The sequence below is a fragment of the Durotheca rogersii genome (assembly GCF_024521655.1).
Source record: "Durotheca rogersii strain YMJ 92031201 chromosome Unknown GGS23scaffold_2, whole genome shotgun sequence".
NCBI classification, from domain to species: Eukaryota; Fungi; Ascomycota; class Sordariomycetes; order Xylariales; family Xylariaceae; genus Durotheca; species Durotheca rogersii.
The window spans coordinates 2,497,560-2,521,490 of NW_026251233.1; the positions used below are offsets into that span (position 1 = coordinate 2,497,560).

Here is a 23,931-nt window from a genome sequence, read left to right on the forward strand (position 1 = left end):
CTGGCGGAGGGGTAAAGGAAGACGGCAGCCGTCACCACCTCGTACCTCATAATACTAGCGCTATACCGGGTTATGTAACAACCGATAAGATAAGCTCGGACCTCACCTGAGATGCCCTATGTACCTACGTAGGTAGGTATATGATATATCACATACCTACCAGGCAGGTAGATACCTACCTATATATATATATGCCTCATCAGGCGGTAGGGAGGGACCTTTTCCAGGTTCCATGGCGTCAACGTCATCAGTTGGGGTATTATGCACGTTACGGATATGCAAGTACGCAGGAACATACTTCCAATTCCCAGGTTGGTATGCGAGGCAGCGTGGCGGTGTATTGTGATATGGGGGTCCTTCAATGTCATCGTTACGTACAAAGCCGCGGAAATGCAGACTCGGAACGGCGCGTCGAAGATCGCGACAGATATAAACCTGGTAAAAGGGAGGGTGGATATCTAATCTGAGGCTCCCCAGGGACCCCAACCACCTGACCTAACCGGGGAAGGTCGCAGGGCACCTAACCCAGGTAACTTATGTAGGTACTTAGGTACCTCTAGGTAGCTTAGGTATTCCTGGTTGCTATTCCCGTTCTCTTCTTTTATTCTGCAAAACCAGGGATATCAATCCCTACTATCCAAGTTTCACACTTTCAGCCTGCCACTCCCCCCCCTCTCTCCGCTCCCAAGGCGACCGCTTCGGAATAGGCACCACCATGCTATATCTGATCACGGGATAACACGCGCCAGTTTAACTGAGTTTAATTGTGAGCATCCCCAGTGCGGGAACCGAAGCAGTCACCGTGCCACCGGACAGCGTCGCCACCACAGCGGCCACGGCTCGGGTGTTGTCCGTCACGAAGGCCTCGGCCGTCGCCGGCGCGAAGTCCCGAAACCCGACCTCGACGTTCTGCTGCGAGCGGCCCGAGTTGAGGAAGACGACGACCACGGAGCCGTCCGTGTTCTTGAATGCCGTGATGCCAGTGCTGGACACGCTGCCCGACGTGCTGACGCGGTAGGCTCCCGGGCGCACGAACCGCGACCACATCGCGAAAGCCCAGAGGCGTCCGGAAGGGGTGAGCGTCTTGCCGTCGCTCGCGACGAGATACGACGACGCCTGGAACTGGTTGACCTCGACGCCCTGCCAATATATGTACGCGGACAAATTCGCGTTGGCAAGGCCGTTGTGGATCTTGTTGGCCCACGTCATGCCCTCGCACAGGCCGCCGTTGCTGTACCAGGTCGCGCACCAGCGTGACTGGAGGTCGGCTGCCTCAGTCTGCCACGTCTTCAGTCTCGTCGAGATGACCGATGTCGGGTCGCTTGTGTACATGTGGCTTGTGATGTACTTGAGGTAGCGTTCCATGCCCGCGGAGACGAGGCCTTGGGTGATGCTGCGTTGAGTGTTCCAGCCCACTAGAGCGCGGCATGTTAACCTGCGATCACGAATTCAGGGGTATTAAGAGGCGGGAGGTTTCCATAGCAAGAATGGCGGACGCGGGTAGGTCAGATTCATTGGCGAAATATCTACTTACTTGCGTCGCAGCAAGTCAGGGACACGTTACTGAGACCATTTGCCTCAAGATGGTTGTAGATGACGGGGATAAAGGAGGAAGCCTCGCTAGCTCCAGATTGCATCGACGAGTAGGTCGCCCTGTCAAGGTCAGCGGGATACACGGCCTTCGACACCGCGCTCGGCACGGGCAGGCACTCACACGAAGTCCGGTTCGTTCAAGAAGCCGAGCTGGGTAATAGGAATGCCCCGCTCGTTGTAAAACTTGATATATTGGACTAGGAAGTCGGCATAGGCCTGACGCCAGTCTCCCGAGGAGCACGAGTGTCCCGGGGTTCCGCACAGATAACCGCCGTTGTTCTCGTTGTTGTTGGTCTTCATGAAGCCGGGCGCGCTCCACGCGTTCGCGTAGAAAGTCTTGACGCCGTATTTCATGGCCTGTCGGCTGAACCACATCTGGCCGCGGTCGTCATCGTCGAAGCTATAGTTCGCAGCCGCAGTCGGCCCACCGGGGCTTTGGGGAAGGATGCTGTCGCTGCCGCTGGTGCCCGACCCGATCCGGTTCCGGACGATGGTGAGACCGGCGCCAGTCGTCGTGTTGAACAAATAGTCGAGGCCCTGCTGCTGAGGCTGCCCCGAGAGCATGTCCCTGAACTCAGCCGCACGCCCGAAAGCCTGCGAAACGCCGAAGCCGTCTATCTGCTGCAGCGTGGACGCAACGTTGACGGTGACGGCCGCTCGAGCAAAGGCGTCCCCAGTGCCCAGCACACACAGGACCAGGGGAAGGCGGGACAACATGGCGGCAGCCTCGAAAGGGTACTTCAGCAGGGCACACGGGATCTACAAGGACAAGCCGGCCCTATGGAGGCGAGAAGAATGCCTCGGTGACCTCCTCGGACAGACGAGACACTCGCAACGTCATTTATAGAGCTAGGATGCGGATTCCACCTAACAGAGTTACAAGGTAGAATATATCCGTAAAGGGGCTTGGCCATCGGGAGATACTTTAAATAATCCCTAATATCTCTCTTAACCAATGGCATGTTTTTTGACTATTACCACGGGATCGGAGCGGGTGAATTGTATAGAAGTCTATGGGCGATGCTGCCGGAAATGGACGTATGCGAAGGGATCACGGAGGGTTTACTATATTCAGACGGCTCACTGGACCGCCTCTGTTGGCCTTAGATACCTTAATATTGTATCTCTTGAGGTACCTACTGTCACGGATCTTTAGCGGAGCTGCGCCTATATTGTATTGGTTTATAGTGCGTAAGGGTACCCGTAATATGTACCTACCTAGGTAGGTAGGTACATCTGACCGCCTGAACCGGCCAATCAGGCGCACGCGGGTATAAACCAGCCCAACTCAGCAAGTCGAAGGCCAACTACCTAAGAGGTAGTTCAGCCCATCGTCTCGGCCCGTACCGAATGGTCGTGTCTGGTGTCTGGTGCCTATCGGCCTACCTAATAGGTATGTCTACGTTCCAAGATAGGGTCATGGTCTGCGCGGCCCTTCCCAACTGGCCCTCCCCCTCCCCTTCTCCCCCCCCTTGGCTTCGACCAACCTGTCGCTCGCTATGGAGACCCTCCTAGCTCTCGTCGCCATCGGCGGCAGCATCGTCACCGCCCAGAGGGTCGTGCCGGTCGGCTTTAGCCGGCCCTCGCCGAGACTCCCCGCCCTGCACAGACGCGCCGGCACCTACTCGCAAGAGCTGAACAACAACCTGACCAGCGGCGGCTATTATGCGCAGGTCGCCGTGGGCACCCCGCCGCAGGCTGTCGACCTCGTCGTCGACACTGGCAGCAGCGACGTCTGGGTACTAGATCGCCACGCGGACCTCTGCCAGTCCGAATCGATGCAGGACTATTACGGGTACTGCCTGTCGACCTGTGCGTATTCGCCTCCCCTCCCTGCAGCACGCGCTAACCCGTGAGGACTCGATCCCGCGCAGTTGATCCGTCGGCGAGCTCTACCTTCTCCATCGTTTCCCGAGACGCCTTTAGCATCAGCTACGTGGATGGCTCCGGCGCGGAGGGAGACTATGTCCGCGACACCCTGAGCATCGGCGGGATCGACATCGAGAATCTGCAGATGGGGCTTGCCGAGAACTCCACCATCAACTCGGGTCTCCTGGGGATCGGGTTCGCCGCCAACGTCGCCGCGCAGACCCCGTATCCGAACATCATGACGCTGTTCCGCGCCCAGGATCTGATCGCCGTCGAAGTGTACAGCTTGTACCTGGTAGGCTGATTCCCGCTCCTTTCCTCCCTCCCTCCCTTCGTTCGCGGACATCGCGCCGAGGAAGTTGGGCGACGCGCCTCGGCCGTGCTGACGCCCGCCTTGCTGCAGAACGACCGCTTCGCCGAAACTGGGACCATCCTGTTCGGCGGGCTCGACACCGAGAAGTACATCGGGCGGCTCGGGGTCGTTCCGATCTTGCCAGACCGTACGGGGAACTACTCGTCCTTCGCCGTCGTGCTCGCCTCGCTGTCCAGCACCGCTGCCGACGGCACCGTCACCAACTACGCGCGCGGCGCCATCCCCGTCATCCTCGACTCGGGCACGACCCTGACGTACCTCCCGTACAGCGTGGCCGCCCGCGTGTTCCGCGCCTTCGGCGCCGTCGACGACACCTCGGGAACGGGGCTCGTCTACGTCAGCTGCCGCTACCTCGAGGAGGCCGCGGACCTCACGCTCGACTTCCGGTTCGGCGGCGGCGCCGCCGCCGCCGACAACCCCGTCATCCGCGTGCCCACCGACGAGCTCGTGCTCGACAACGTGCGCGCGTACCAGGCCCTCGGCCTCGTCCTGCCCCCCCTCCCCTTCGCCGACGTCTGCACCTTCGGCCTCCACCCCGACGCCGACTACTACCTGCTCGGCAACACCTTCCTGCGCTCCGCCTACGTCGTCTACGACCTCACCAACCGCGAGGTCGCCCTCGCCCAGGCCAACGTCAACAGCACCCGCTCCAACGTCATCGAGATCACCGCCGCCGACGGCATCCCCGACGTCCCCGGCGTCGCCTCCCAGGTCCCCGCCACCCCGACCCCGTCTGCCGCCCGCCCCGACGGTACCGCCACCGCCACCGCCACCGCCACCGCCGACGGCCCTGGAGGCGAGAATGCCGGCCTGAGAGCCGTGCCCGCGCCCGATTGGAAGGCTGTGGTGGCGATGGCTGCCATGGTAGGTCTGTGTGCGCTGATGGGTGTCGAGGTTGTTGTATTATGAATGAAGAACAGCTCAGGCCAGGAGCCTCCCTTGTTCCATAGGTGTATTTAATTTGGGTACATTAGACTAATATACGTGCAAAAGCCTCGCTTCAAAGCAGCAGGCGAAATTAATTATTGCGTAATGGGCCCAGACCTAGGCCGCAAACTCGGGAGAGATGTAAGTATGCGTCTGCATTTCTCGTAGCATTAATTGTTGGTTGGCGCCTTGCTTGAAAGCGAATCCCATTAAATAGGTACTAAGCTCAATGAGGGGGGTTTTTTTTTTAAAAAAAAGGGCGGCACAGGATGCGGTACAATAATTCAATATTCAGACACACTAAACTCATCCGCGAATCCTATTTGTACATGGGATGGCCATTAAGCTAACTCCACGCCTGGCCTCGCATCTACACGGGCTGTCTCCAAGCAACAACGATAGAGAACTCCCTAAACCATTTTCTCGTACCGCTCCCTCGCCTTATCCTTGGCCTTGGAGACAAAATCCGCGTAATCGTTCTTCGTGGCCCTAGCAGCCTCCTCGGCCGCGTCTCCGATCTTACCGCCCTCGGCCCCGAGGCCGACACCGGGGGTATATGCCAACGTCTCGAGGATATTAGTCTGCCCGCTCCCTTCTGCCCCGAGGCCCTCTCCTGCGCTCCATCCCATCTTAGCCAGTAAGCCTGCACCCTTCGATATCGAGGGTTTAGCAGGCGGCGCGTCGGTGGTAGACCCGGTGTCCCTGGCCGCTGGGGGGTTCTTTCTAGGGAGATGATTCTTTGGCCTACTGGGCTGATTGTGTGCCAGCCGACGCTCTTTGGCCCGATCTCGATAGTTAGACTCAGGCTCCTTACCAAGAGCTTGCAACTCTTTGATCGCCTGGGCGATCAGGATTTTGTTATTAATGTTTGCCTTGTGCATGTCGCTTATTTGCTCGTGTCGTCGCAGCGAAGGCTCATTCTTGAATTTCCGCCTGCATAGCAGGCAACACATTCGGTCGAGATCCGCATACGACGTGGAGGGTGGCGGGGATGTTGCTGGAACATTCGAATCTGCTGCGTTTGTGGTGCTGAATTCGGCGGGAGCTTCGTCGCTGGTATCCCTGGCAGCAGCCAACGCCTTCGGCCCATGAAGTTCGGCGTGTTTATTTGCCCACATTTGTAATTGAGGCGCCATCGCGATCACCTTTTTACCGTTGGGTGCTAGGAGATCCTTCTCCGCCTTTCTCTTCTTTGATTCCTTCCCCGTAGGTTTCTCCGCGTCATTCTTGGTTTGGTCCGAGTTTGGGGGCTGGTCCTCATACCAGGTCTCATTGAAAACCTCAAATCCACTAGCATAGACAGACGGATTCCAGTAGACGAGTCGTAGGGTCGGGTTATGAGTTGCTGCAAATGTAAATCTTGGGTCCTGCTCCCGAACCGGATGTAAGAAGGGTGTAAAGACGCCGGAATGGATGTATGCTATAGTGACTGGCTTTGATGCGACGGTAAACTGCGGCGAAGCGTTATATTTCGCCATCGCGGCCCGGGCATCGTCTAGACTAGAGAATTCGGCGAAGCCGTAATTACAGCTGATGTCCGAATACTTGTTTCGGATCATGAAAACGCGTACTAATGATCCCGGTTTGGCGCCCAGCCCGCTGGTATTGCCGATGGGAGCCGTGCTCTTGAGTTTGGTCGGCGCATTGGAGGATGGTTTCGGTTCATCTTCCTTGGCCACGTAGAGCTTCTTAATCTCGGTAGCTAGATCCTGCTCGGTCACTGAAGAGGACAAGTCACGGATGACAAGAAATTGGGATGGCGTCTGTTGTGGACATTCGTCACTTTTACCGTCGAGTTTTATGTCCGTGACATTCTCGGCTAAGGGATTTAGTTAGCCTATGAACACGATCTCGCCCTCCTTTCGCAGGGCCGACATACAAGACCTAGGAGCTTTGCACTGCTTGCACGTTGCTCGGCGGGAAAAGTTTTCAAAGTGGCACTAATGTGACGGTCAGATCGATTGAACAGGAGCGAATCGACAGCTCAATACGGACCATAGTGCATTGCCAATCCTCTGGGTTGGCGGCATAGCGGCGCTCCCGGCTATAATCTATAGGCATACGTGTGGAAGAGCCATGGCCGCCGGGGACATTGAGGGCAGGGTAATGGCTTTCGAGGAAGTCGACGGCGTCGTTCTCCGATTTGAACTCGGCAAAGGCATATGACCGGCGGGTGCCTTCATCAAATTTAGAGGCGGGAGGTTATTACAGTGTGGGAATGTACAAACCTCTGTCGTCCGATTTGACACGGACCTCGACGAGACCGGCGGCTCCCATATCGCGCAAGATACTATCGATCTAATCGCAGGCATTAAATACCAGGGTCATAGGAAGGCCACGACTTGAGCATACCTCCTGCGGGCCCATTCTGTCGGGGACATCATCCAACTTAAGCGTATGATATGGTCGCCCGGGCCTGGACCGGCGGTTGGAATCATGGTAGTAGCCGTCGTCGGCTGAATCGAAAGGCGACGACGCGCCCGAGGAGGCGCGCCGAGGGCTTCTGTCGTGGCGCCTTCGAGGATCATCCCGGTCTTGGTAATGCCGACTCCGGCCATGACTGGCCGAGCGAACGCTACGATCATATGGCCGGAAGGTGTCTTCGTATGCGCCCTCTCCATCATACTCTCTCGCACGGTCGGAATGTCCGTATTGATGATCGGGCGACATATTCCGTCGGTGGGGGGAATTGTGTCTTCGGCCAGCCGGGGAGCGGCGTGGGCGGCGATTATCCTCTCCTCTCAGGCTCCTTGGAGGCGTCCTTCTAGGCGATCTAGAGGAGTCTTTCCCCGCAGGAAAGTCAGCACAAACTCATTGTTAACCTTGACGAGCAGTCCCCTCCAGGCCATATCATTTTACCATGCCGCGAACGATAATGGTGGTCCCTAGGAGCCGGCGATCTACGTCGGTAGTAGTCGCGCTCATCCCGAGACTGATGATCGTAGTCGTGGTACATGGTGATGCCGCGCGATCATCGGGATCGAGATGGATTTCGATATATCGCGATGAGAGTCGAATGCAGAGGATCTCTAGCGCCCTCGTCGCTTGTTGCCCTGTCCAGTGGCCCAGAGGATGAAGGAACCTAATAGAGGTAGAAATAGGAAGCGCTGTGTATAGTGACTGAAGCGTCCTTGAGAGGAGACGAGGTAAACGGATTGCGTGGATTGGTAGGTGGGAGTACCTGGGGATGTTACATGGAAGTTGCCATGCGGCGACAGCGCCAGGGAAGGTCCACCAAGGTCAGAATTAAAAGAGTCACCTGTACGGTAGAGTATACATCGTTAGGTAAATACTCAATGTATGCACATATCGCGGCTTGGGGCGTGTACCTATAGCCTATCAGGTACCTGAATCCACATTATTTACGAGTACTTCAGTACCAACTTTAAAGAAGGTAAAATAATAAGTACGTTTTTTAAAAAAAAAATGAATTTTCTTAGAATTCTTAATTATTATAAATAACAACATCAATATTTAGAAAAACCTTAAAATTGTTAAGATTCTTTATCTTCATTTACCTACGTAAATGCTCGTGAGATGCCCCACTTACCAAATATGTAAGTAAGCGACTCCTCCTTTCTGAGCCATCCCACTTATGAGCTCATTAGTGGGCGACTCTCTTATCTCAGCTCGTGATGGCTGCTTGACTCCCTAACGCGATACTCCTCATCTTCATGCCCGAAGAGATGGACTCTCGCATCACTGAGGCCGAGGGGGACGGCTGTTATGTTGCACTGACGTATAGCCACCTCAACCTGAACCAGATCGTGGACAGAGTCCGTAGCCCCCAGGCAGGCGCAATAGTCATGTTCGCCGGTGAGTACGACGTGTCGAGCGCGGCCTGTCATATCTATGCGCCTACTATATCGGTTCGGCGCGCGTCCTGATGTTCCCTAGGCACTACCCGAGATAACTTCGGTGGGAAGCCGGTCAAGGAGCTCCAGTACTCGGCCTACGGCGCTCTGGCCTTGCGCACGATGCTCTCCATCTGCGAAGACATTCGTGAGAAGCACGGCCTGATATCGATAGCCATGGCCCACCGTCTCGGGACAGTGCCTATCGGGGAAGAAAGCATCCTCATAGCGGTGTCTGCTCCGCATAGACAGGCTGCGTGGAAAGCCGGCGAGCAGGCCCTCGAGGAATGCAAAGAGCGCGTCGAGGTCTGGAAGAAGGAGGAATTCGAGGGCGAAGACGGCGTCTGGAGAGCCAACAGAGACGGCGCTATGGGTCAGAGGGAAGACACCTCGGGCGAAGCAGTCGGTACGGGTCGAACATGATAAGTACGGTCCGTAGGGCCTGCTTCCCTCTTGGAGCCTCTCGAGGCCAGGTTGCTCTCGCAAGGGTGTATTCCGTAGGCTTAGAACGATCCCCCTCTAGCCTCCTCTGCCGTTGCACGGGGAATGATGGGATGAGAGAGGTGTTCGAGCAAATTTCTCGCTGGCCACGACTACGAGGGCATCAGAATCGCCCAGCGATACCACTTTCCTCGAGAATCAAATCGAATCCCCGCCGCAGTCAAACGTATGCCTACTGATACTACCACTCGTCGGCCGATGTCCCGGATCATCTCTTTTGCTGTACCTGCGGGTTACGATGTAGCGTGTCAGGTAGTATGTACAGCGTCTATTAACATATCCTAACACAACCAATAGACATAATCGATCCAGGCCCAAATCAAGTTTGTCAGCTCGCTGTCGAAACCAATCCGAGCATCCAGCTGCCACATGAGGCCACCGAGGATTGCCGGTCCTCATCGGGAGAGACAGATTCAGGGCAGGGTGGTGGTCGATTAATCTACCGGCTAAAATCACCATCGAGCCAAGGAACCGATGCAGAGTCTCGACCTTGTACGGGAATGCGCGGCTATCCTAAGAACGGCACGAAAAAAAAAACTTGTCCTCGATTCTGCCTTGGAAAGTGACCCGCATGGAATGTTCACGGCTATATCAGCGCGTAGCAGCACGGTTGGTTGCATCATGGTTATCCATTCTCTTGGAATGGCCTCATTTAGGCAGTCCGCCTACTACTCCTGAGGCTTATGCCCTACCCCAGATGGGTGCTTAATATCGGAGGCGACATTATCAGAGTCCCACCTCCCCTATTTGCACCTCCTTTGGGATGGCTGGTTATCGTCTCGCCCTGGCTGGATTCGACCCCCCGGGGACGAAGAAGTGAAGGAGACATATCCACAGGTTCCATACAGGTGTCGCTCCATGCATCATGACGCCTTACTTCGCTTCCCGATCGATGTATGGCCGTATAAATTACGTGTCCCCCCGAGACGCGTCGACCTCTTGCTTGTTATCTATTGTCTTCTCCCATTGCTTCCCCTCTCTATTGCGTGTCATAGCATGGTATCTACGTGTACGCGCACGCCGATTTCTAAAAATACAGAGACCTCTGCCCAAAAGCCGTCATGGTGTTTGGCTTCCGCAAGCGCGTCATCGCTAGAGACGTCTCTCGCGAGGGCAGCACTTCCTCCAACGAAGGTGGAGAGACTGCCAGCACCCAGGCGCTCCATACACTCAGGCACTTCGAAGAACAGCACAAGTTCGACCCTAATATACGGATCCAAGACCTCAACGACGTCGACACCGTGCTTGCTGCTGGTGACACTGAGAAGTGTATTGAGGTCGAGACGGCTCTACTCGAACAGGATAGCCCTTACCCAGAAGTAGGTCTCTCCCTACTTGAGAAGCCCGTAGCTCTACTCTGACATACAAACGCATGAAAAGGTATCCGCTACAGTGAGGGACTACGATGTCGACTTGCCAGCCAACACGATTCGCGCCTGGGTTATCGGTTTGGTTCTATGCACTACAGGGTCTGCCGTCAACATGCTCTTCTCTCTCAAAAACCCGAGCGTGCAAATTACCACCTACGCGATTCAACTAATCGCATACCCGATCGGACTCGGCTGGGATTTGATCTTCCCGGATCGGCAGTGGGAAATAGGAAGACTCAAATTCAACCTGAAGCCTGGCAAGTTCAACTTCAAGGAACATGTCGTCATCGTTGTCATGTCAAATGTGAGTCCGATCATACCCAGATCCGGGTTTGGGCTCGTACTAAAGCATGAGCAGGCAGCCTACGGCGGTGGGTTCTTATACGCGACGGACGTCTTGGTCGCTCAGCAGATGTTCTGTAAGCCGTCCTAAGCGACTCGTCTCGCTGTTCCGACTAACAATCACCAAAGACGGCCAGCACTTCGGGTGGGCATTCCAGCTTCTGTTCGGGATTACCACGCTCTGCACCGGTTATGGTCTGGCTGGGATAGCCAGGCGGTTTCTCGTCTGGCCTGCTTCCATGATATGGCCGTCTACCCTCGTCAACACTTCGCTATTTCATGCCTTGCATGATCACGCGTCCTCCGACCCGGCCCATACTAACGGCTGGGGCCTGAGCCGATATCGATGGTTTCTGTATGTTATGGGAGGGTCTTTTATCTGGTACTGGTTCCCCGGGTGGATCTTTCAGGGCCTGTCCTATTTCACCTTCATCTGTTGGGCTTCCCCGAAAAGCGTCACGTTGAACAAGATTTTCGGGGGATTGCACGGATATGGCCTCCTTCCAACGACCCTGGACTGGTCCATGGTTTCCGGCTACGCCCTCTCCCCGCTCATCCCGCCTTTCCACGCCATCGCAAACACCATAGTCGGCGTGGTCATCTTTTTCATTGTCGTTTCGATGGGCCTACACTTTTCTGGGACCTGGTACGCAGACTACTTTGTCGTCCAGTCGTCCAGCGCCTTTGACAATACCGGCGCCGTATACAATGTCTCTAGAATCTTGACCGAAGACTTGCTTTTGGACGAAGATAAATACCACGCGTACTCTCCTCCCTTCCTTTCGACCCAGTTCGCCCTTTCCTACGGGCTCTCTTTCGCCGCCGTCGCCGCCGTCGTCGTTCACGTCGTCCTGTACCACGGGAAACAAATTGTGGCACAATTCAAGCTCGGCCGCAAGCAAGAAGACGATATCCATATGAAACTCATGAAGAGGTACCGTGACGCCGAGGATTGGTGGTACCTCGCTCTTTTCGTCGTCATGGTTGGCCTTTCCTTTGCCGTCTGCTGCGGTTGGCCGACTGGGTTGCCTGCCTGGGCTTACGTTCTCTGCATGTTGGTCTCGATCGTCTGGACAATACCGATTGGCGTCATCCAGGCGGTCACGAACGCCCAGCTAGGGCTGAACGTATTGACCGAGTTCATCATCGGATACATATTACCCGGCCGCCCGTTGCCCATGATGATGTTCAAGAATTACGGCTACATCAGCGTGGTACAAGCGCTCGTAAGCCTCACCCTCTATTCCTAGATCAGACCTCGCGTCTCAAAGGTCTATCGTTTGTTTTACAAGCCTTTGTTAATCGCTAACTCCGAATGCTATGTAGTATTTCGCCCAGGATCTCAAGCTAGGCCATTATATGAAGGTTCCCCCTCGTGTCATGTTTTGGTCACAACTGGTGGCCTCGATATGGTCTGCCGTCGTCCAGATTTGTGTCATGAATTGGGCTCTGGGAACCATCCCCGGAATCTGCACCGATGAGCAGGCAGATAACTACACGTGCCCGAGCGGCAGGGCTTTTTACAATACGTCGGTTATATGGGGTGTTATTGGCCCCGCGCGGAGTGAGTAGGCATCCCGGAGAAATGTGTGTCTTGCTATGCTAACGGCCGGCTCTAGTATTTAGCGGCGACGCCATCTACTCCTCGCTGCAGTGGTTCTGGGTCGTCGGTGCCATCAGTCCCATCATCACCTGGCTTGTAGCTCGCCGCTGCCCCAAGTCTATCTTCGGCTTCGTCCGCTCCATCAATATGCCACTTATCTTTGGCGGCGCCAACATGATCCCGCCGGCGTCGACGTACACATATCTCTGCTGGGGCAGCGTGGGAATTGCTTTCAACTACTACATTAAGCGGAGGTGGAACGGGTGGTGGCTGCAATACAACTACATCACCTCGGCAGCCCTCGACTGCGGGCTGGGAGTCGCCACGATTATCATCTTCTTCACACTCTATCTTACTTCCACCCAACTACCGAAATGGTACGGCAACTACGACGTTTTCGATACGCTCGATCAGACCGGAATGGCCATCAAGAAGTTCGCTGCCGTTGGAGAAACGTTTGGCCCCGAGTCCTGGCCGTGAGCGCGACCCTTCTCGAGCAGCAGGCCTTCATGTTATAAAGGGGTATGCAATTGGATGGGTGGGTGGGAATGATATTACTATGTTTAGTCCTCCGTCGGGATGAAGGTCGCGCCGACTCACTCCACTCCTCAACCTGCCTTATGTTTTCAACATACCGTCGACCTGGACCACGCTGCCATTCATATATCTCGCCCCGTCGCTCATCAAGAAGGCCACAACCTTATTTCGACCTTCGCGTCAGCCGCAGATTCTCACCAGCGCCGCGGGGTAAGGAGTGTGCACTTACATCTGCGACGTCGGCTGGGGTTCCCATCCTCCCCAGGGCGTTGCCCTGCTCCATCGCCAGGCGGGCCTCGGGGGTGCCGCGGGCGATGCCGGCGTTCGTCGGGGTGTCTATGTAGCCGGGGGCGACGACGTTGACGCGGACGCCGGCGGGGCCGAGCTCGAGGGCCATGCACTTGCTGAAGCCGACGACGGCGAACTTGGTGGCGCAGTAGACGGCGGTGCCGGCGGTCGGGTTCCAGCCCGAGATGGAGCTGACGTTGACGTAGCTGCCGCCCGGGGCGGCGACGTGCGGCGCCGTCGCCTTGGTCACGTTGAACACGCCCTTGAGGTTCGCGCCCACCAGCCGGTCGAAGTACGCCACGCTCGTCGCCGTCAGCGCCGCCGCCGTCGGGTTGATCCCCGCGCAGTTGAACACGTGGTCCAGTCGCCCGTGCCGCGCCGCCGCCGCCGCCACAACCCGGTCCACCGCCTCCGGGTCGGACACGTCCAGCGCGAAGGTCGAGTGCGACGACGGAGTCGGGGTCCCGCCGCCGCCGCCGCCGCAGAGTGCGAGCGTCTCGGCGAGCCCCGGCTCGTTGATGTCGGTGAGGACGAGGACGGCCCCGAGGCCATGCAGCTTGATCGCCGTGCTCCGTCTAATGCGAGCGAGACGAGGCGGGTATATGTGAGTAGGCGAAAGAGGATGGGGAGAGGGGGTTTTTGTTAGATAATGAGCTTACCCAATGCCGCTCGCAGCGCCAGTTATGAAGATCACTTTTCCGGCGAGGCTCGACGGCATATTGTCGAAGATAGACGCTGCCCTAAATACTTAGGTATAGGTGGCTAGGATAAATTGCAGGTTGCTCCGTAGCGAACTTGGAGATCTGGTATTCGCATCGGGGCCAGGACAGCTCTGCCCTTCCCCCCACTTGTGATCACCCCGCCCCGAGCTCGGAGAAGATCCGGAGGTAGCGGCGCCGGCGGCGGTGATGCGTGGCCTGGGGAATATGTTCACGTCTTCTCTCAATCCCCTCTCGCTGAAGCATTTTTCTACAGGAGGAAGCAGAAAGGAAAGGAAGGTGGACTTGCTTGCTTATGAATAAACCGATTACATCTCATAAAACCTCTAGCCGTGCCTATCTCGTTTCAAGCAGGTCACGCTTCTGCCAGAGCACCGCGACTCGACCTTGTCTATCTCGGCTACGCGTGACGCGCTTTATCAAGAGTGGGGGTGGAGGAAGAGGAGGGGGACAGGCGAAGGGTGGGCGTGTTTTGGAGCTAAGTTGGGTCACGAAGAAAAAGAGTCACGCTGCATCGCATCTGAAGACAGAGAAGGAGTGCAAGTTGAGCTGGTGCATTGGTATTCGCGCGCCCCCTCCCGATCAGGAGGGGGACATAGTAGATGGTGAAGGGGGCTTCTCTCATACTATACATGTAGACCTCGAGAGACAAGTCCCGGTCTCCGCCCCTCTGGCAGCAGAGAGGCGGAGACGACGAGGGGGACCTCCCGATGTAGTAGTGAAAACGAACTGAACCGATCAATCTAGAGCCCAGGCCTTCCGCTCCTCCAATCCTCCACGCTGGCAATGACAGAGTGAATCTCCTCCAATCCTCCACGCTGGCAATGACAGAGTGAATTTCTCTTTTTCCACCAAGGCCCGAAGCTTTCCCCTTCTCCCTCAGAGCCCCTCAAAACCGCAGTGTATATGTATGCCGGATGTGTGTGTGTGTGTGTGTTGCGTGTCGGTGTTGCGTTGGCGTCGTGGTGTCGAGATATGCATGCGCGGGGTTTAAAGTCTCGGAGAATGCTCAAGGGGGGGTGGTGGGTATCCATCTAGATCGCCAAAAACAAGAGAGAGAGAGAGAAAAAAACAGGAACCGTGTGCCCATGCCCCCCTTCTCGCTCTCGAACGCCGGAACCCGAATTTTGTCAAGGAAAAGAAGATCAATTAATCCGCCCGGGGAGGGCGGCTCGGTCTCGCGCCTCGCTTCTCCTACTCGTAGAACCGCTCGTCCCAGCGGTGCTCCATCATCTCCATCGGCGCGGGCCACCACGACATCAGCGAGCCCGAGATGTCGGAGACGTGGTGCTGCGGGTGGGAGGCGGCGGCGGCGGCGCTCTGCGTAGTAGTAGTAGTGGTGGTGGTGGTGGTGGCGGTCTGGCACGTCGTCCTCGGCGCCTTGCGCTCGCCCTCGACGACCCACTCGTGCTCCATCAGCTCCAGCGGGCCCGGCCACCACGTCATCATCGGCCCCGAGATGTCCTCCATGTGGTGCTCCACCGCCGGGGCGGCGGGCGCGCGGTCGCTGGCGCTGCTCACGGCCGCCGCGGCCGTCGCGCGCGCCGTCGTCGCCGTCGGCTTCTCGTGCGACAGCTCTTCCGCCTGTCGTCCGAGGAAGACGGGGAAGTAAGATCCTTCTGGTGTTTTCGGGGGGCCAGGTTAGCTGCGGGTTCTCGCGTAGGTACAGAGGCGTGACCGTGTGTGGGAAGGGGAGGGGAAGCGGGGGGGGGTTACACACCTTCATCCGTGTCCGACTCGCAGTCGCTGAGGACCGGGGTTTCGTTGGTCTCCGACAGCGGGGTGTGGGTGCCCGACAGCGGCAGGCCGAGCGAGTTGTGCCCGGCCTGGTAGCCCTGGTTGATGACGACCTTGTGGTGGCGGCCGTGGTGGTGCAGGTGGTTGGCGTAGAGGAGGTGAGAGAGGTCGTCCTCGTTGTAGATGGCGACCTGGGGCGCCGCCTGGCTGTCCTGGGCGACGAAGTCGGGTTGGGGAGGCGGGGCCGCGTTGGCCGACTGCTCCATCTGGAAGATATCACCCTGCATCATGGTTGCGCTGGTGTTGCTTTGGTTGACCAAAACGTTGTTGGGTATGAGAGTATGTAGTGTTGGGTTGCTTGGTAGCTAGCTGGCTGTAGCCTGGCAGTGAATATTGAGTCTGAATATGTCGATATCTAAGCATCTAAACTGAGCTCGCAAGCCGGATCCGGCGTAGGTCTTATATACACAAGGGCCGGCGGCCGTAGAGGCCACGACGACGTGTGTGACCTGGATAGGAAATCTTCCTCTCGAGCGGCCGCGCTGGAGCCATGCTCGAACTATGAGATCCGATGCATTCTCGTCTCATGCGCCCAAAACGAATGGTTTGAGAATCAACACCGCCTTGCCCAGCCGGGTGACTCCATCACCCGCTTTTTTTTAATTGTTTTCTTGTTTCCAAAAGGGGGTGAGGGTGTAGCAGGCGGGAAAAAAAGCGAGCGCTAGTGGCGTGTTGCTGCATCACTATACTGTTGACCCTCGTATGATTTAGGCGCAGCTGTCTAGGCCAGCTACCCATGAAAATCTTACGGAGTGCCCTGAGGCCTGGCCGTCCGGCTTCACCCGACAGATGACTTATGCCAACGTTCTTGGCAAGGCCATGGATGGGGGTTCGATGGGGGTGGAGAATAAGGGGGGGGGGGCGAAGGGCCAGCAATAATAGCAACCTCGAAAAAGGAGGTGAGAAGAAAGGGAATAAAAGGGGGGGAGAGGGTTGATGGTAACTAAGCAGAGAAAGAAAGAGACAGAGAGAGAGAGAGAGAGAGAGAGAGAGGCTATTCGGAGTGAGCGAGGAACCACGAGGACAGGCAAAAGTGAGAGGGAGAAAAACTACCAAGAAAGGAAGGGAACCTCTTTTTTTGGAACCAAAAAAAGACCGGTAGAATTAGATAATTGTTGCTATCTAGGTAGATATCTACATAGATTGGTAGATACGAGACCTATAAGTGGATATGTCACCAACACCCAAGTATACCAAGCCGCGACGGAGACGATAGATAGATCTCTCTCACCACCCTCGAAAACTGGATTCCATCCTGCTAAAAATTTTCCGATGGATCCAACTCTATTCTCATCTAGATAGCTTGTCGCACTCGGCTTCATTTTTTTTTTTTTGCGCACATACAACACAATACAGCCGGTCAGGGTTATTTTTAGGGGTTGCGCAAAATGTCTTAATGATCCTATCCGATCCCTCAACCACATCCACCACCACCTCGTCCTCCCTCAACAATGCAGAGCGTAGGCAGCTAAGTAAAGCAGGCATTGCAGATATATCCCTCGCTCTTTCACATGCCGCCCAGCGTTTCCAATGGAGGTCTAGACAGCGGGACGATATCTTGGGTAGCTGGACGAGAGAAATCAACACTGTACACGTATCCGATTTGCCCCTATCCCTACACCTGTATCGACTCACCTGGTTCCCGCTCGTACAGATACGGTGGAACCAGAGACCAGAAACCCACACCGGCGAGGCGAGGGTCGCAATCTATAGGCGGTCGTTTCTCTACAAGACCTGACGAGGCTTCTCTCCCGATAGGCGCACGCCATTTTTTTCTCATGTCGACATCCGGGACTACTACGCTACGAGACAGGCAGAGACAGAGAAATAGCGGAAACGATGGCGCCAGTGGTTGGAATCATGCAGCCATGTGACATCCGTTCGTGCGGCTCTCGAGTTCGAGAGATCAACTGGCAACGCATAAGCATTGGCGCCCCTATGTACGTAGGTATATCATCCCATGTAGCGTTGCCACTTGCACTCCCTAGCACAGGCAGGTCCTCAGACTCCTCCCTCGTGGTTACATCGACTTCGTCCCGTCTACCCTTGTCAGTCCAATGCCCGGGGCATGCGTAGCTCCAGCGGAACGGTCAAGAAAAGATAACACTGAAAAAAAAAGAAGCGAAGGAGGAAGGAGAGAAAGGAGAAGCAGAGAACGGATTCTCTTAGAGGTAGTCGTGCTAGATTAAACCTTTTCCAACCCATTAACCCACCCGAACCTTTAGGGATGCCCTCTCTCGTTTTCCCTCTCTTGCTGCCGCCGACTATGGCGAGCCACCGTCTACTTGCCTACTACCGCCCCCGGCCCGCCACATCCTATAAGCAGCAGCTTGATGACAAATGAGTACAGAGCCACGGCCGTCGCCATCTAGAATATGCCATTAACAATCTTCCCGCCGAGGGTCGCGCCCGCACCGAAGATGGCGGCATTCCCTAGCTTCTTGCCGAACTTCTTGCCCTGCTGCTCGAACTTGCTCGGGGAGCCGCCGTTAGCCCCGCCGCCATCCTGTGCCACCGCCATGGGCGGAACGTTGGCGTTGTAGGGGTTCTGAGTCGGCGGCGGCGCCGGGTATGCGGCGTTGCTCGCTGGAGCCGGGCCCGGCCCTGCGTACACGGGCTGGGACGGGGCGTAGAAGCCGGCCTTCTCGCCGTGGTCGATCTCGACGTAGTTCTTAGGGAAGATGCCTTCGGCGTTCGTTCGCTGGTTGCGCCCCATCCACCAGTCGTCGTTCATGTACTCGTGCACGGCGATCTTATCGTCGCGCTCAAACGACAGGTCCCGGTCGTCGGCGGCTTGGTATTTGTATAGCGCCTTCGCGTGGGCGATCACCGGTTTGGCCGGTGGCGGAGCTGGAGGGCCGGAACGCGCGGGCAGGGAGGGCGGGCCGGTCGTGTTGTAGGCCGGCGGTGCCGGGCTGGGCGTCGGGTCCTGGTGAATGGCTAGGTTCGCCATCGCGTTGACGGGGGGCGCTCGGGGAGGTGGCGAGGCAACCGCGGAGGCTCGCGCGGCGGGTGTAGGCGCGCCAGAGAGCGAGGTCTCTGCGGGGAGCAGTCGCTGGATCGAGTCGAATACATCGTCGGTCAGGGCCCCATTCTCTAGAAGATGCTCGAGCTCCTGAGAGGCGTGGTCAGCGGGCCAATGGAGACAGTAGAGCGCGTGCCAGGCGACGGCATCCCGGTAGAATTGACCGTGGGCATACATACGTTTTTGATCAGCCGGAGCGACTTGTTGTTCGCGATGATTTCCTGACGTTCCAGAGTCACCATCTTGCCGGGAATCAACTAGTCCGTTGATTTGGGGTCTTAGGGTGAGGAGAAGTTGCCGAGTAGGCGTCCCGTCGGCGGAAAAGCACCGATTTCGTCGTCAATCACGCCTTTGTTTTATGACAAGGCCGGACAGTCTATCGGATAGAGGAAGGACGGGAGGAAACGGTGGAAGCCTAGGTAATTTCTTAAGAGCCAACCACGCTTTGGCCTGGCAAAAATGATGTTAGGTAGATGAAATGGACATGAACACGTGGGAAGGGATGGGAGAGTCGTCGGTGATGGTGGTGGAACGGGCGGATGATGGGGATTGGATCCTACCCGGGTTATCCATTGCTATTGACTTAACAGATCTCGCCCGTCGCTTTATTGGGGCGAATTCACCAATCCGATGTACGTAGCACGCATACGCACATTTGCGCGCGGTACCCGGGCCGGTGCTCTTCCAGCTCCAGGGCTGGTCAGAGGGATCTTAGGCACCTGTATACCAAACCTCTTAGGTATCTTATGTACCTACCGACCGCTACATAACGTGACCTAAAGTAAGGCAATCCGTCCACCTTAGGCCAGGTACTTCCTAGGCAATTGTAGGGGGCTTCCATTAGCCACTCATCTGTATATACGGGGAGTTGCCCGAAACGGAGTCCCCCGTACCCTCCTACGTAAACCATCGTGGCTGTGCATCTGTGTCAATCCAAATGCGTCTTTCCCCAAGACACCGCCTCCCCAACTTTCCGTATCGATGTTTCGGACGAGGCCGATTATGCATACATGCATACCATTGAAACCCTCGCATGCCTATGTACATGTTCATACGCCTGATGTAGGTAGACTCCCTCGGGAAGGTATTAGGTATTGGATACCGTCTCTCCTCAATGCCGTCCTCCCTAAGCTGGACAGCAACCAAAGATAGATTGGGTGAGTGAGCAGTAGGTAAGTATGCGGTACCGGTGCGATGACGGTACGAGGTATGTTAATTACAACATTGGTTCCTAACGCTCGTCCCATGGTCAACTCGCGATCGACTCGTCCCCCCCAAGTCTACACGAAAGGGCTGTTCTTCACCACGTATTTGTCGACGTACTCGTCGACGGGCGTCGCCTCTAGCTTCTTGCCGTCCATTCCTAGCTGCACTAGCTCCTTAACCTGAGAGTCAGAGAAGTGCGGTTCCAGATGCCGCTTGTACTTGGCCAGGATGTGCGGCTTCGCTTCCTCCCTTCTTAGACGATGGCCTAGCGGAGCTTCGACGACCACCTCGTCCAGGACGGTACCGTCGTTGAGCTCTACCGTCAGAGCGTTCGAGATGGTCCGCAGCTCTGGGTCGTGGTAGTCCTTGGTGAATTGGGGGTCCTCGACACACTTGATCCGCTTGCGGAGCGACTCGACCAAGGGGGACGTCGCCGCCTCGCCACCGTCGGTGTAATCCGTCGCCTCTAACCGGCCAAACACGAGCATGACCGAGCACATGTACTGGATGCAGTGGTCGCGGTCGGCGAAGTTGTCCATCGGCTTGAACTGCTTGTCGATGATGCGAATGCACGCCTCGTGCGTCCTGCACGTGATGTTCTTGATATCGGCCGCCGACTTGCCTAATTCCTTAAGTTTGTGGTAGATCTTTTGGGAAGCCTCCACGGCGGTCTGCGAGTGGAATTCGGCTATACAAAGGCAATTCAGTAAGCATGCTGGCGATGACCCCTTCCCAGCGCTCAATACAACAGACGGCACGAACCTGGATACGAGACCTTGAACAGGACGTTCTCCATCACGTAGCTCCCGTAAGGACGCTGGAACTCAAATTTCTTGCCCTTGAACAGGACGTCGTAAAATCCCCAAACCGGCGCCGACAGGACGGTAGGGACACCGGGCTCGCCTTTCAACACCTTCAACGCTAGGTTTACGGCTCTCTGGCAAGCGTCGCCAGCGGCCCACGACTTCCGAGACATGGTGTTTGGCGAGTGGCGGTAGGTGCGCAGGCTCTGGCCGTCAACCCAAGCCTGAGTGACGGCATCGGAGATCTGCTTCTCGCTCAACCCGAGCAGGTGAGAGACGACCGCCGCGCTGGCAACCTTGACGAGCACGACATGGTCGAGGCCGACCTTATTATACGAGTTCAACAATGCTAGGCAGCCCTGAATTTCGTGTGCCTTGATCATGCCCTCGAGAACATCCCTGATGGTGAAGATCTTGCCTCCCGCGAGCTTACCGCCGGCCTTGTTAGTGCGGTTAACCCAGTCGGCCACAGCCAGGATAGCACCGAGGTTGTCAGACGGATGACCCCACTCGGCGGCTAGCCAGCAGTCGTTGTAATCGAGCCACCGGATCGCGGCGCCGATGTTGAAGGCGCCATTGACCGGGTCGAGGACGAAGTCGGTGCCAGGCACCCTGGTGCCGTTGGGGACGACGGTGCCGGGAACGACGGGGCCGAGCAGCTTGGTGCACTCTTTAAATCGCAGACCCTCAAGCCCACAGCCCAGAGTATCTAGGAAGACCCATCGTGCAGTGTCAAACTAAACAGCAGATTCCCAGGCCGGGTTGTCAGCTACGTATCGCTCCAAGGAGATTGGCACGGGGAGGGCAGGGAAAATGCAACGACAAGTGCAGCGAGACAAGGAGGGAGGGAGCATACAGCCAAGTCAGATTTAATTGGCTTGGTGACATAGCTGGCGATATCCTTGATCTCGGGGTCGTACTCTCTCGCTTCTTGAGGCATTGCGGCAGCAGACTGTGAGGCAGCGGTGGTGGAGAAGGCGGAGAAAGAGGAGCGTGCAAGGTTGGAGGGATGTGTCGGTCTCGTAGCAGCTCCGAATTTCGCCGCTGCTGCTGCTGCTGCTCGCCCCAAGGGCAGGCCCAGGGTATTCCTCGGTAGTAAGCGGAGCGATTGGGAGGCTATTCGGGTACCGCGAGTGATAGACGACATCTTGTGCTGTCTGGCAATGGCAATCTCTTCCGAATGGCGCGCGCCTTCGAGAAAGAAGAAGCCGAGCGAACCAGGAGGAAGTCGACAGAAGGAAAGGGGAGAGGGAGAAATAGAGGAAAACACAACACAGGCACTTAATATCGCAACAGCGAGGAAAGGGGGCTAGGGGGGAGCTGAGAGGTTGCTTGAGAGAATTGGTTGATTCCCTCGGTACGGTAGACCGGAGCAAATACGGCCGGTTACATTCGGCCAATGGCGGGGGCGGGGACACCGGGCTACCAACCCCATATATGCATGTATCGAGATGAGGTAGCCACAGGCAGGTAAGTACATCCTCGCGAAGCTGACGCGGGTCTCTCGTCACGGTGAGGTAAGAGATACGCCGCCAGGGTGACGGCATGCCAGATAGATACACCTAGAAATACACGCAGCCTCGAGCAGGCACCTGCGTATGGGTACCCGAGTGCACTCGTAGAGAATCCGGTTCTACCGTTTAGGCGGGCCAGCAAGTATATCCCACGTACCGCACCCCAAGCGCCCTAGCAGACGGGAGGACGACGGGAGCTGTCAGCGTTGTTAGGGTAGGCCCGCATTCCTCGCAGGCGCCCCGGACCGAAAGGCGCCTGTCTCTATGCCACGGCAAAGCTGCCGGTGCGGACAAAGTGCAGCCGCGCGGAAATAGGCGCATTGGCTGGGACCTCGGGTTAAAGGGTGGTGTCCTTGTCTATACTTGTCGCGGCCCTAAGGGAAGAGGAATGGGCCAAGGCAAGTTACCTACCTACCTACCTAGGTACGGGTAGGTAGATAACTCCTTAGGTACGTACAATCCCTACGCTGAAATGTCTTCTAACGAAATACCCGGGTCCATTCCCCCCAGCATCACGCCGAGGTTATGCACTAAGCGTGTGGGCATTACCTACGCCACGGCAAAACCCCCGATATTCCCAACCTGCTCGAAACCGAAGCAATATCTGAATGGCAAGACAGAGGATCTAAAGTCTGGCTGCCCTTAATAGATGCATACCTACCTGGGCGGTTAGCGAGAAAGTAACTCATACACAGAAGGATGAGTGATGGCGTGACCAGCCATCTTGCACGGTAGGTGCCCATCCCCAGTAAACGCATCTCTCCGTTCATGTGATAATACCGCACCGCCTACGCACCTCGCTTGTATAGTATGAGTGCCTGCTCGCTGGGGCCCAAGTCAGGTACACCGTTAGTAGAAACTACAGAAGGCAAGAAACTTACTGCCCATACCATACCTGCTTGATGCCTTTTCTTGTTTTCGAAAAGAGAGAGGAGGAAGATAGAGGGGTGGGACGTCGAACCTACCTACAACATCGAAATCCACCCAACCACCCGCCGGGCTACAACTCGGGCAAAGCCATGCCTACCTACCTATAGGTATACGTTAGGAGCAGAGCATTACCCCGGATGAGCTGCCTCGTCGAAGAGACTCGAGACGTAGGCCTTTATCATGTCTTCTTTCTTTCTTATAGCAACCACACAACATTCTTCGTCCGTATATCTCTGGCCCTCGCAACAAGGCAGCAGATGCCTTGCCACGTACCGTGTTCCCCAGAGACGACTGTGACGGCGTGGGTCATCTAATATCACTGGGAAAACCAGACGATGACGGAGGCACCATACGGGAAACCCTTATAGGGCAGGATAAGCTTAATGAGCTAGGTAGCTAGGAGAGTCTGAGCCCTAAAACAGGCTACGGACTGATATATGAGCTAAGTTTCCCTCTTAAGTGCGCCATCCAATAACGCCTATTACGTACGGTAGGATAGACAGATGGGCTATATGGGTTTTAGTAATGGGTGCAGTGTACGGCAATGGGATAGAGGAACACGCGGCGCCCATACGTGTGATTCGGGAGGGGGCTGTCATGTATTTAGTGCGCAGCCACCACCCGTTGCAATTCCAATCCGTCTTTCCCTCCCCTTCCCAGGATTGCCCTTCCGCCCACCC

At 56.4% G+C, this 23,931-nt stretch overlaps 10 protein-coding genes across 10 annotated transcripts; 3 read left to right on the forward strand and 7 right to left on the reverse strand.

The window, feature by feature from the left end:
• Positions 1 to 443: 443 nt before the first annotated feature.
• Positions 444 to 2,705, reverse strand: GGS23DRAFT_549751 (glycoside hydrolase family 30 protein). Its single transcript, XM_051515249.1, has 3 exons — positions 1,715 to 2,705; positions 1,535 to 1,653; positions 444 to 1,415 (listed from the first exon to the last, which is right to left on the reverse strand). The coding sequence occupies exons 1-3, from the start codon at positions 2,308 to 2,310 to the stop codon at positions 751 to 753; spliced, it is 1,380 nt and encodes a 459-aa protein (XP_051376458.1). The 5' UTR covers positions 2,311 to 2,705; the 3' UTR covers positions 444 to 750.
• Positions 2,706 to 2,924: 219 nt separating this feature from the next.
• On the forward strand, positions 2,925 to 4,857 carry GGS23DRAFT_549754 (aspartic peptidase domain-containing protein). The gene is made up of 3 exons (XM_051515250.1): positions 2,925 to 3,405; positions 3,468 to 3,757; positions 3,866 to 4,857. The coding sequence occupies exons 1-3, from the start codon at positions 3,093 to 3,095 to the stop codon at positions 4,742 to 4,744; spliced, it is 1,482 nt and encodes a 493-aa protein (XP_051376459.1). The 5' UTR covers positions 2,925 to 3,092; the 3' UTR covers positions 4,745 to 4,857.
• Positions 4,858 to 5,020: 163 nt separating this feature from the next.
• Positions 5,021 to 8,146, reverse strand: GGS23DRAFT_549757 (uncharacterized protein). Its single transcript, XM_051515251.1, has 6 exons — positions 8,092 to 8,146; positions 7,115 to 8,021; positions 6,991 to 7,060; positions 6,758 to 6,939; positions 6,642 to 6,702; positions 5,021 to 6,581 (listed from the first exon to the last, which is right to left on the reverse strand). Exons 2-6 carry the CDS (start codon positions 7,430 to 7,432, stop codon positions 5,173 to 5,175), a joined length of 2,040 nt encoding a protein of 679 aa, XP_051376460.1. The 5' UTR covers positions 7,433 to 8,021; positions 8,092 to 8,146; the 3' UTR covers positions 5,021 to 5,172.
• A 67-nt stretch (positions 8,147 to 8,213) lies between these two features.
• GGS23DRAFT_193160 (Molybdopterin biosynthesis MoaE) lies at positions 8,214 to 9,315 on the forward strand. The gene is made up of 3 exons (XM_051511722.1): positions 8,214 to 8,319; positions 8,371 to 8,578; positions 8,660 to 9,315. The coding sequence occupies exons 2-3, from the start codon at positions 8,437 to 8,439 to the stop codon at positions 9,037 to 9,039; spliced, it is 522 nt and encodes a 173-aa protein (XP_051376461.1). The 5' UTR covers positions 8,214 to 8,319; positions 8,371 to 8,436; the 3' UTR covers positions 9,040 to 9,315.
• A 755-nt stretch (positions 9,316 to 10,070) lies between these two features.
• Positions 10,071 to 13,022, forward strand: GGS23DRAFT_193163 (small oligopeptide transporter). Its single transcript, XM_051511723.1, has 6 exons — positions 10,071 to 10,436; positions 10,498 to 10,791; positions 10,846 to 10,906; positions 10,959 to 12,055; positions 12,156 to 12,393; positions 12,449 to 13,022. Exons 1-6 carry the CDS (start codon positions 10,179 to 10,181, stop codon positions 12,910 to 12,912), a joined length of 2,412 nt encoding a protein of 803 aa, XP_051376462.1. The 5' UTR covers positions 10,071 to 10,178; the 3' UTR covers positions 12,913 to 13,022.
• On the reverse strand, positions 12,772 to 14,147 carry GGS23DRAFT_193287 (3-oxoacyl-reductase). The gene is made up of 3 exons (XM_051511726.1): positions 13,917 to 14,147; positions 13,199 to 13,832; positions 12,772 to 13,131 (listed from the first exon to the last, which is right to left on the reverse strand). Exons 1-3 carry the CDS (start codon positions 13,973 to 13,975, stop codon positions 13,051 to 13,053), a joined length of 774 nt encoding a protein of 257 aa, XP_051376463.1. The 5' UTR covers positions 13,976 to 14,147; the 3' UTR covers positions 12,772 to 13,050.
• A 943-nt stretch (positions 14,148 to 15,090) lies between these two features.
• On the reverse strand, positions 15,091 to 16,356 carry GGS23DRAFT_193437 (uncharacterized protein). The gene is made up of 2 exons (XM_051511727.1): positions 15,697 to 16,356; positions 15,091 to 15,592 (listed from the first exon to the last, which is right to left on the reverse strand). The coding sequence occupies exons 1-2, from the start codon at positions 16,001 to 16,003 to the stop codon at positions 15,171 to 15,173; spliced, it is 729 nt and encodes a 242-aa protein (XP_051376464.1). The 5' UTR covers positions 16,004 to 16,356; the 3' UTR covers positions 15,091 to 15,170.
• Positions 16,357 to 17,894: 1,538 nt separating this feature from the next.
• Positions 17,895 to 19,214, reverse strand: GGS23DRAFT_193251 (SH3-domain-containing protein). The gene is made up of 2 exons (XM_051511725.1): positions 18,978 to 19,214; positions 17,895 to 18,888 (listed from the first exon to the last, which is right to left on the reverse strand). Exons 1-2 carry the CDS (start codon positions 19,038 to 19,040, stop codon positions 18,142 to 18,144), a joined length of 810 nt encoding a protein of 269 aa, XP_051376465.1. The 5' UTR covers positions 19,041 to 19,214; the 3' UTR covers positions 17,895 to 18,141.
• A 679-nt stretch (positions 19,215 to 19,893) lies between these two features.
• On the reverse strand, positions 19,894 to 22,035 carry GGS23DRAFT_193192 (2-methylcitrate dehydratase). Its single transcript, XM_051511724.1, has 3 exons — positions 21,664 to 22,035; positions 20,767 to 21,544; positions 19,894 to 20,692 (listed from the first exon to the last, which is right to left on the reverse strand). Exons 1-3 carry the CDS (start codon positions 21,952 to 21,954, stop codon positions 20,079 to 20,081), a joined length of 1,683 nt encoding a protein of 560 aa, XP_051376466.1. The 5' UTR covers positions 21,955 to 22,035; the 3' UTR covers positions 19,894 to 20,078.
• Positions 22,036 to 22,820: 785 nt separating this feature from the next.
• Positions 22,821 to 23,184, reverse strand: GGS23DRAFT_193551 (uncharacterized protein). Its single transcript, XM_051511728.1, has one exon. It carries the CDS (start codon positions 23,089 to 23,091, stop codon positions 22,867 to 22,869), a length of 225 nt encoding a protein of 74 aa, XP_051376467.1. The 5' UTR covers positions 23,092 to 23,184; the 3' UTR covers positions 22,821 to 22,866.
• Between the last annotated feature and the right edge of the window lie 747 nt (positions 23,185 to 23,931).

Excerpts from the sequence above, each read along its gene's own strand:
- GGS23DRAFT_549751 (XM_051515249.1), bottom strand. The coding sequence starts at position 2,310 with ATGTTGTCCCGCCTTCCCCTGGTCCTGTGTGTGCTGGGCACTGGGGAC. Across the intron at positions 1,654-1,714 it reads TTGAACGAACCGGACTTCGT|GGCGACCTACTCGTCGATGC; the intron begins GTGAGTGCCTGC and ends TGACCTTGACAG. Across the intron at positions 1,416-1,534 it reads CCTGACTTGCTGCGACGCAA|TGGGCTGGAACACTCAACGC; the intron begins GTAAGTAGATAT and ends GCCGCGCTCTAG.
- GGS23DRAFT_549754 (XM_051515250.1), top strand. The coding sequence starts at position 3,093 with ATGGAGACCCTCCTAGCTCTCGTCGCCATCGGCGGCAGCATCGTCACC. Across the intron at positions 3,406-3,467 it reads CGGGTACTGCCTGTCGACCT|TTGATCCGTCGGCGAGCTCT; the intron begins GTGCGTATTCGC and ends GATCCCGCGCAG. Across the intron at positions 3,758-3,865 it reads AAGTGTACAGCTTGTACCTG|AACGACCGCTTCGCCGAAAC; the intron begins GTAGGCTGATTC and ends GCCTTGCTGCAG.
- GGS23DRAFT_549757 (XM_051515251.1), bottom strand. The coding sequence starts at position 7,432 with ATGTCGCCCGATCATCAATACGGACATTCCGACCGTGCGAGAGAGTAT. Across the intron at positions 6,940-6,990 it reads TGTCAAATCGGACGACAGAG|GCACCCGCCGGTCATATGCC; the intron begins GTTTGTACATTC and ends AATTTGATGAAG. Across the intron at positions 6,582-6,641 it reads GTGCAAAGCTCCTAGGTCTT|CCGAGAATGTCACGGACATA; the intron begins GTATGTCGGCCC and ends TAAATCCCTTAG.
- GGS23DRAFT_193160 (XM_051511722.1), top strand. The coding sequence starts at position 8,437 with ATGCCCGAAGAGATGGACTCTCGCATCACTGAGGCCGAGGGGGACGGC. Across the intron at positions 8,579-8,659 it reads CGCAATAGTCATGTTCGCCG|GCACTACCCGAGATAACTTC; the intron begins GTGAGTACGACG and ends GATGTTCCCTAG.
- GGS23DRAFT_193163 (XM_051511723.1), top strand. The coding sequence starts at position 10,179 with ATGGTGTTTGGCTTCCGCAAGCGCGTCATCGCTAGAGACGTCTCTCGC. Across the intron at positions 10,437-10,497 it reads AGGATAGCCCTTACCCAGAA|GTATCCGCTACAGTGAGGGA; the intron begins GTAGGTCTCTCC and ends ACGCATGAAAAG. Across the intron at positions 10,907-10,958 it reads GGTCGCTCAGCAGATGTTCT|ACGGCCAGCACTTCGGGTGG; the intron begins GTAAGCCGTCCT and ends CAATCACCAAAG.
- GGS23DRAFT_193287 (XM_051511726.1), bottom strand. The coding sequence starts at position 13,975 with ATGCCGTCGAGCCTCGCCGGAAAAGTGATCTTCATAACTGGCGCTGCG. Across the intron at positions 13,833-13,916 it reads GGCGCTGCGAGCGGCATTGG|ACGGAGCACGGCGATCAAGC; the intron begins GTAAGCTCATTA and ends CGCTCGCATTAG. Across the intron at positions 13,132-13,198 it reads CCCCAGCCGACGTCGCAGAT|GTTGTGGCCTTCTTGATGAG; the intron begins GTAAGTGCACAC and ends GGTCGAAATAAG.
- GGS23DRAFT_193437 (XM_051511727.1), bottom strand. The coding sequence starts at position 16,003 with ATGATGCAGGGTGATATCTTCCAGATGGAGCAGTCGGCCAACGCGGCC. Across the intron at positions 15,593-15,696 it reads CGAGTCGGACACGGATGAAG|GATCTTACTTCCCCGTCTTC; the intron begins GTGTGTAACCCC and ends AAACACCAGAAG.
- GGS23DRAFT_193251 (XM_051511725.1), bottom strand. The coding sequence starts at position 19,040 with ATGGTGACTCTGGAACGTCAGGAAATCATCGCGAACAACAAGTCGCTC. Across the intron at positions 18,889-18,977 it reads CGCTCCGGCTGATCAAAAAC|GAGCTCGAGCATCTTCTAGA; the intron begins GTATGTATGCCC and ends CACGCCTCTCAG.
- GGS23DRAFT_193192 (XM_051511724.1), bottom strand. The coding sequence starts at position 21,954 with ATGTCGTCTATCACTCGCGGTACCCGAATAGCCTCCCAATCGCTCCGC. Across the intron at positions 21,545-21,663 it reads CAATTAAATCTGACTTGGCT|TTTGACACTGCACGATGGGT; the intron begins GTATGCTCCCTC and ends TCTGCTGTTTAG. Across the intron at positions 20,693-20,766 it reads GTTCAAGGTCTCGTATCCAG|CCGAATTCCACTCGCAGACC; the intron begins GTTCGTGCCGTC and ends GCCTTTGTATAG.
- GGS23DRAFT_193551 (XM_051511728.1), bottom strand. The coding sequence starts at position 23,091 with ATGAACGGAGAGATGCGTTTACTGGGGATGGGCACCTACCGTGCAAGA.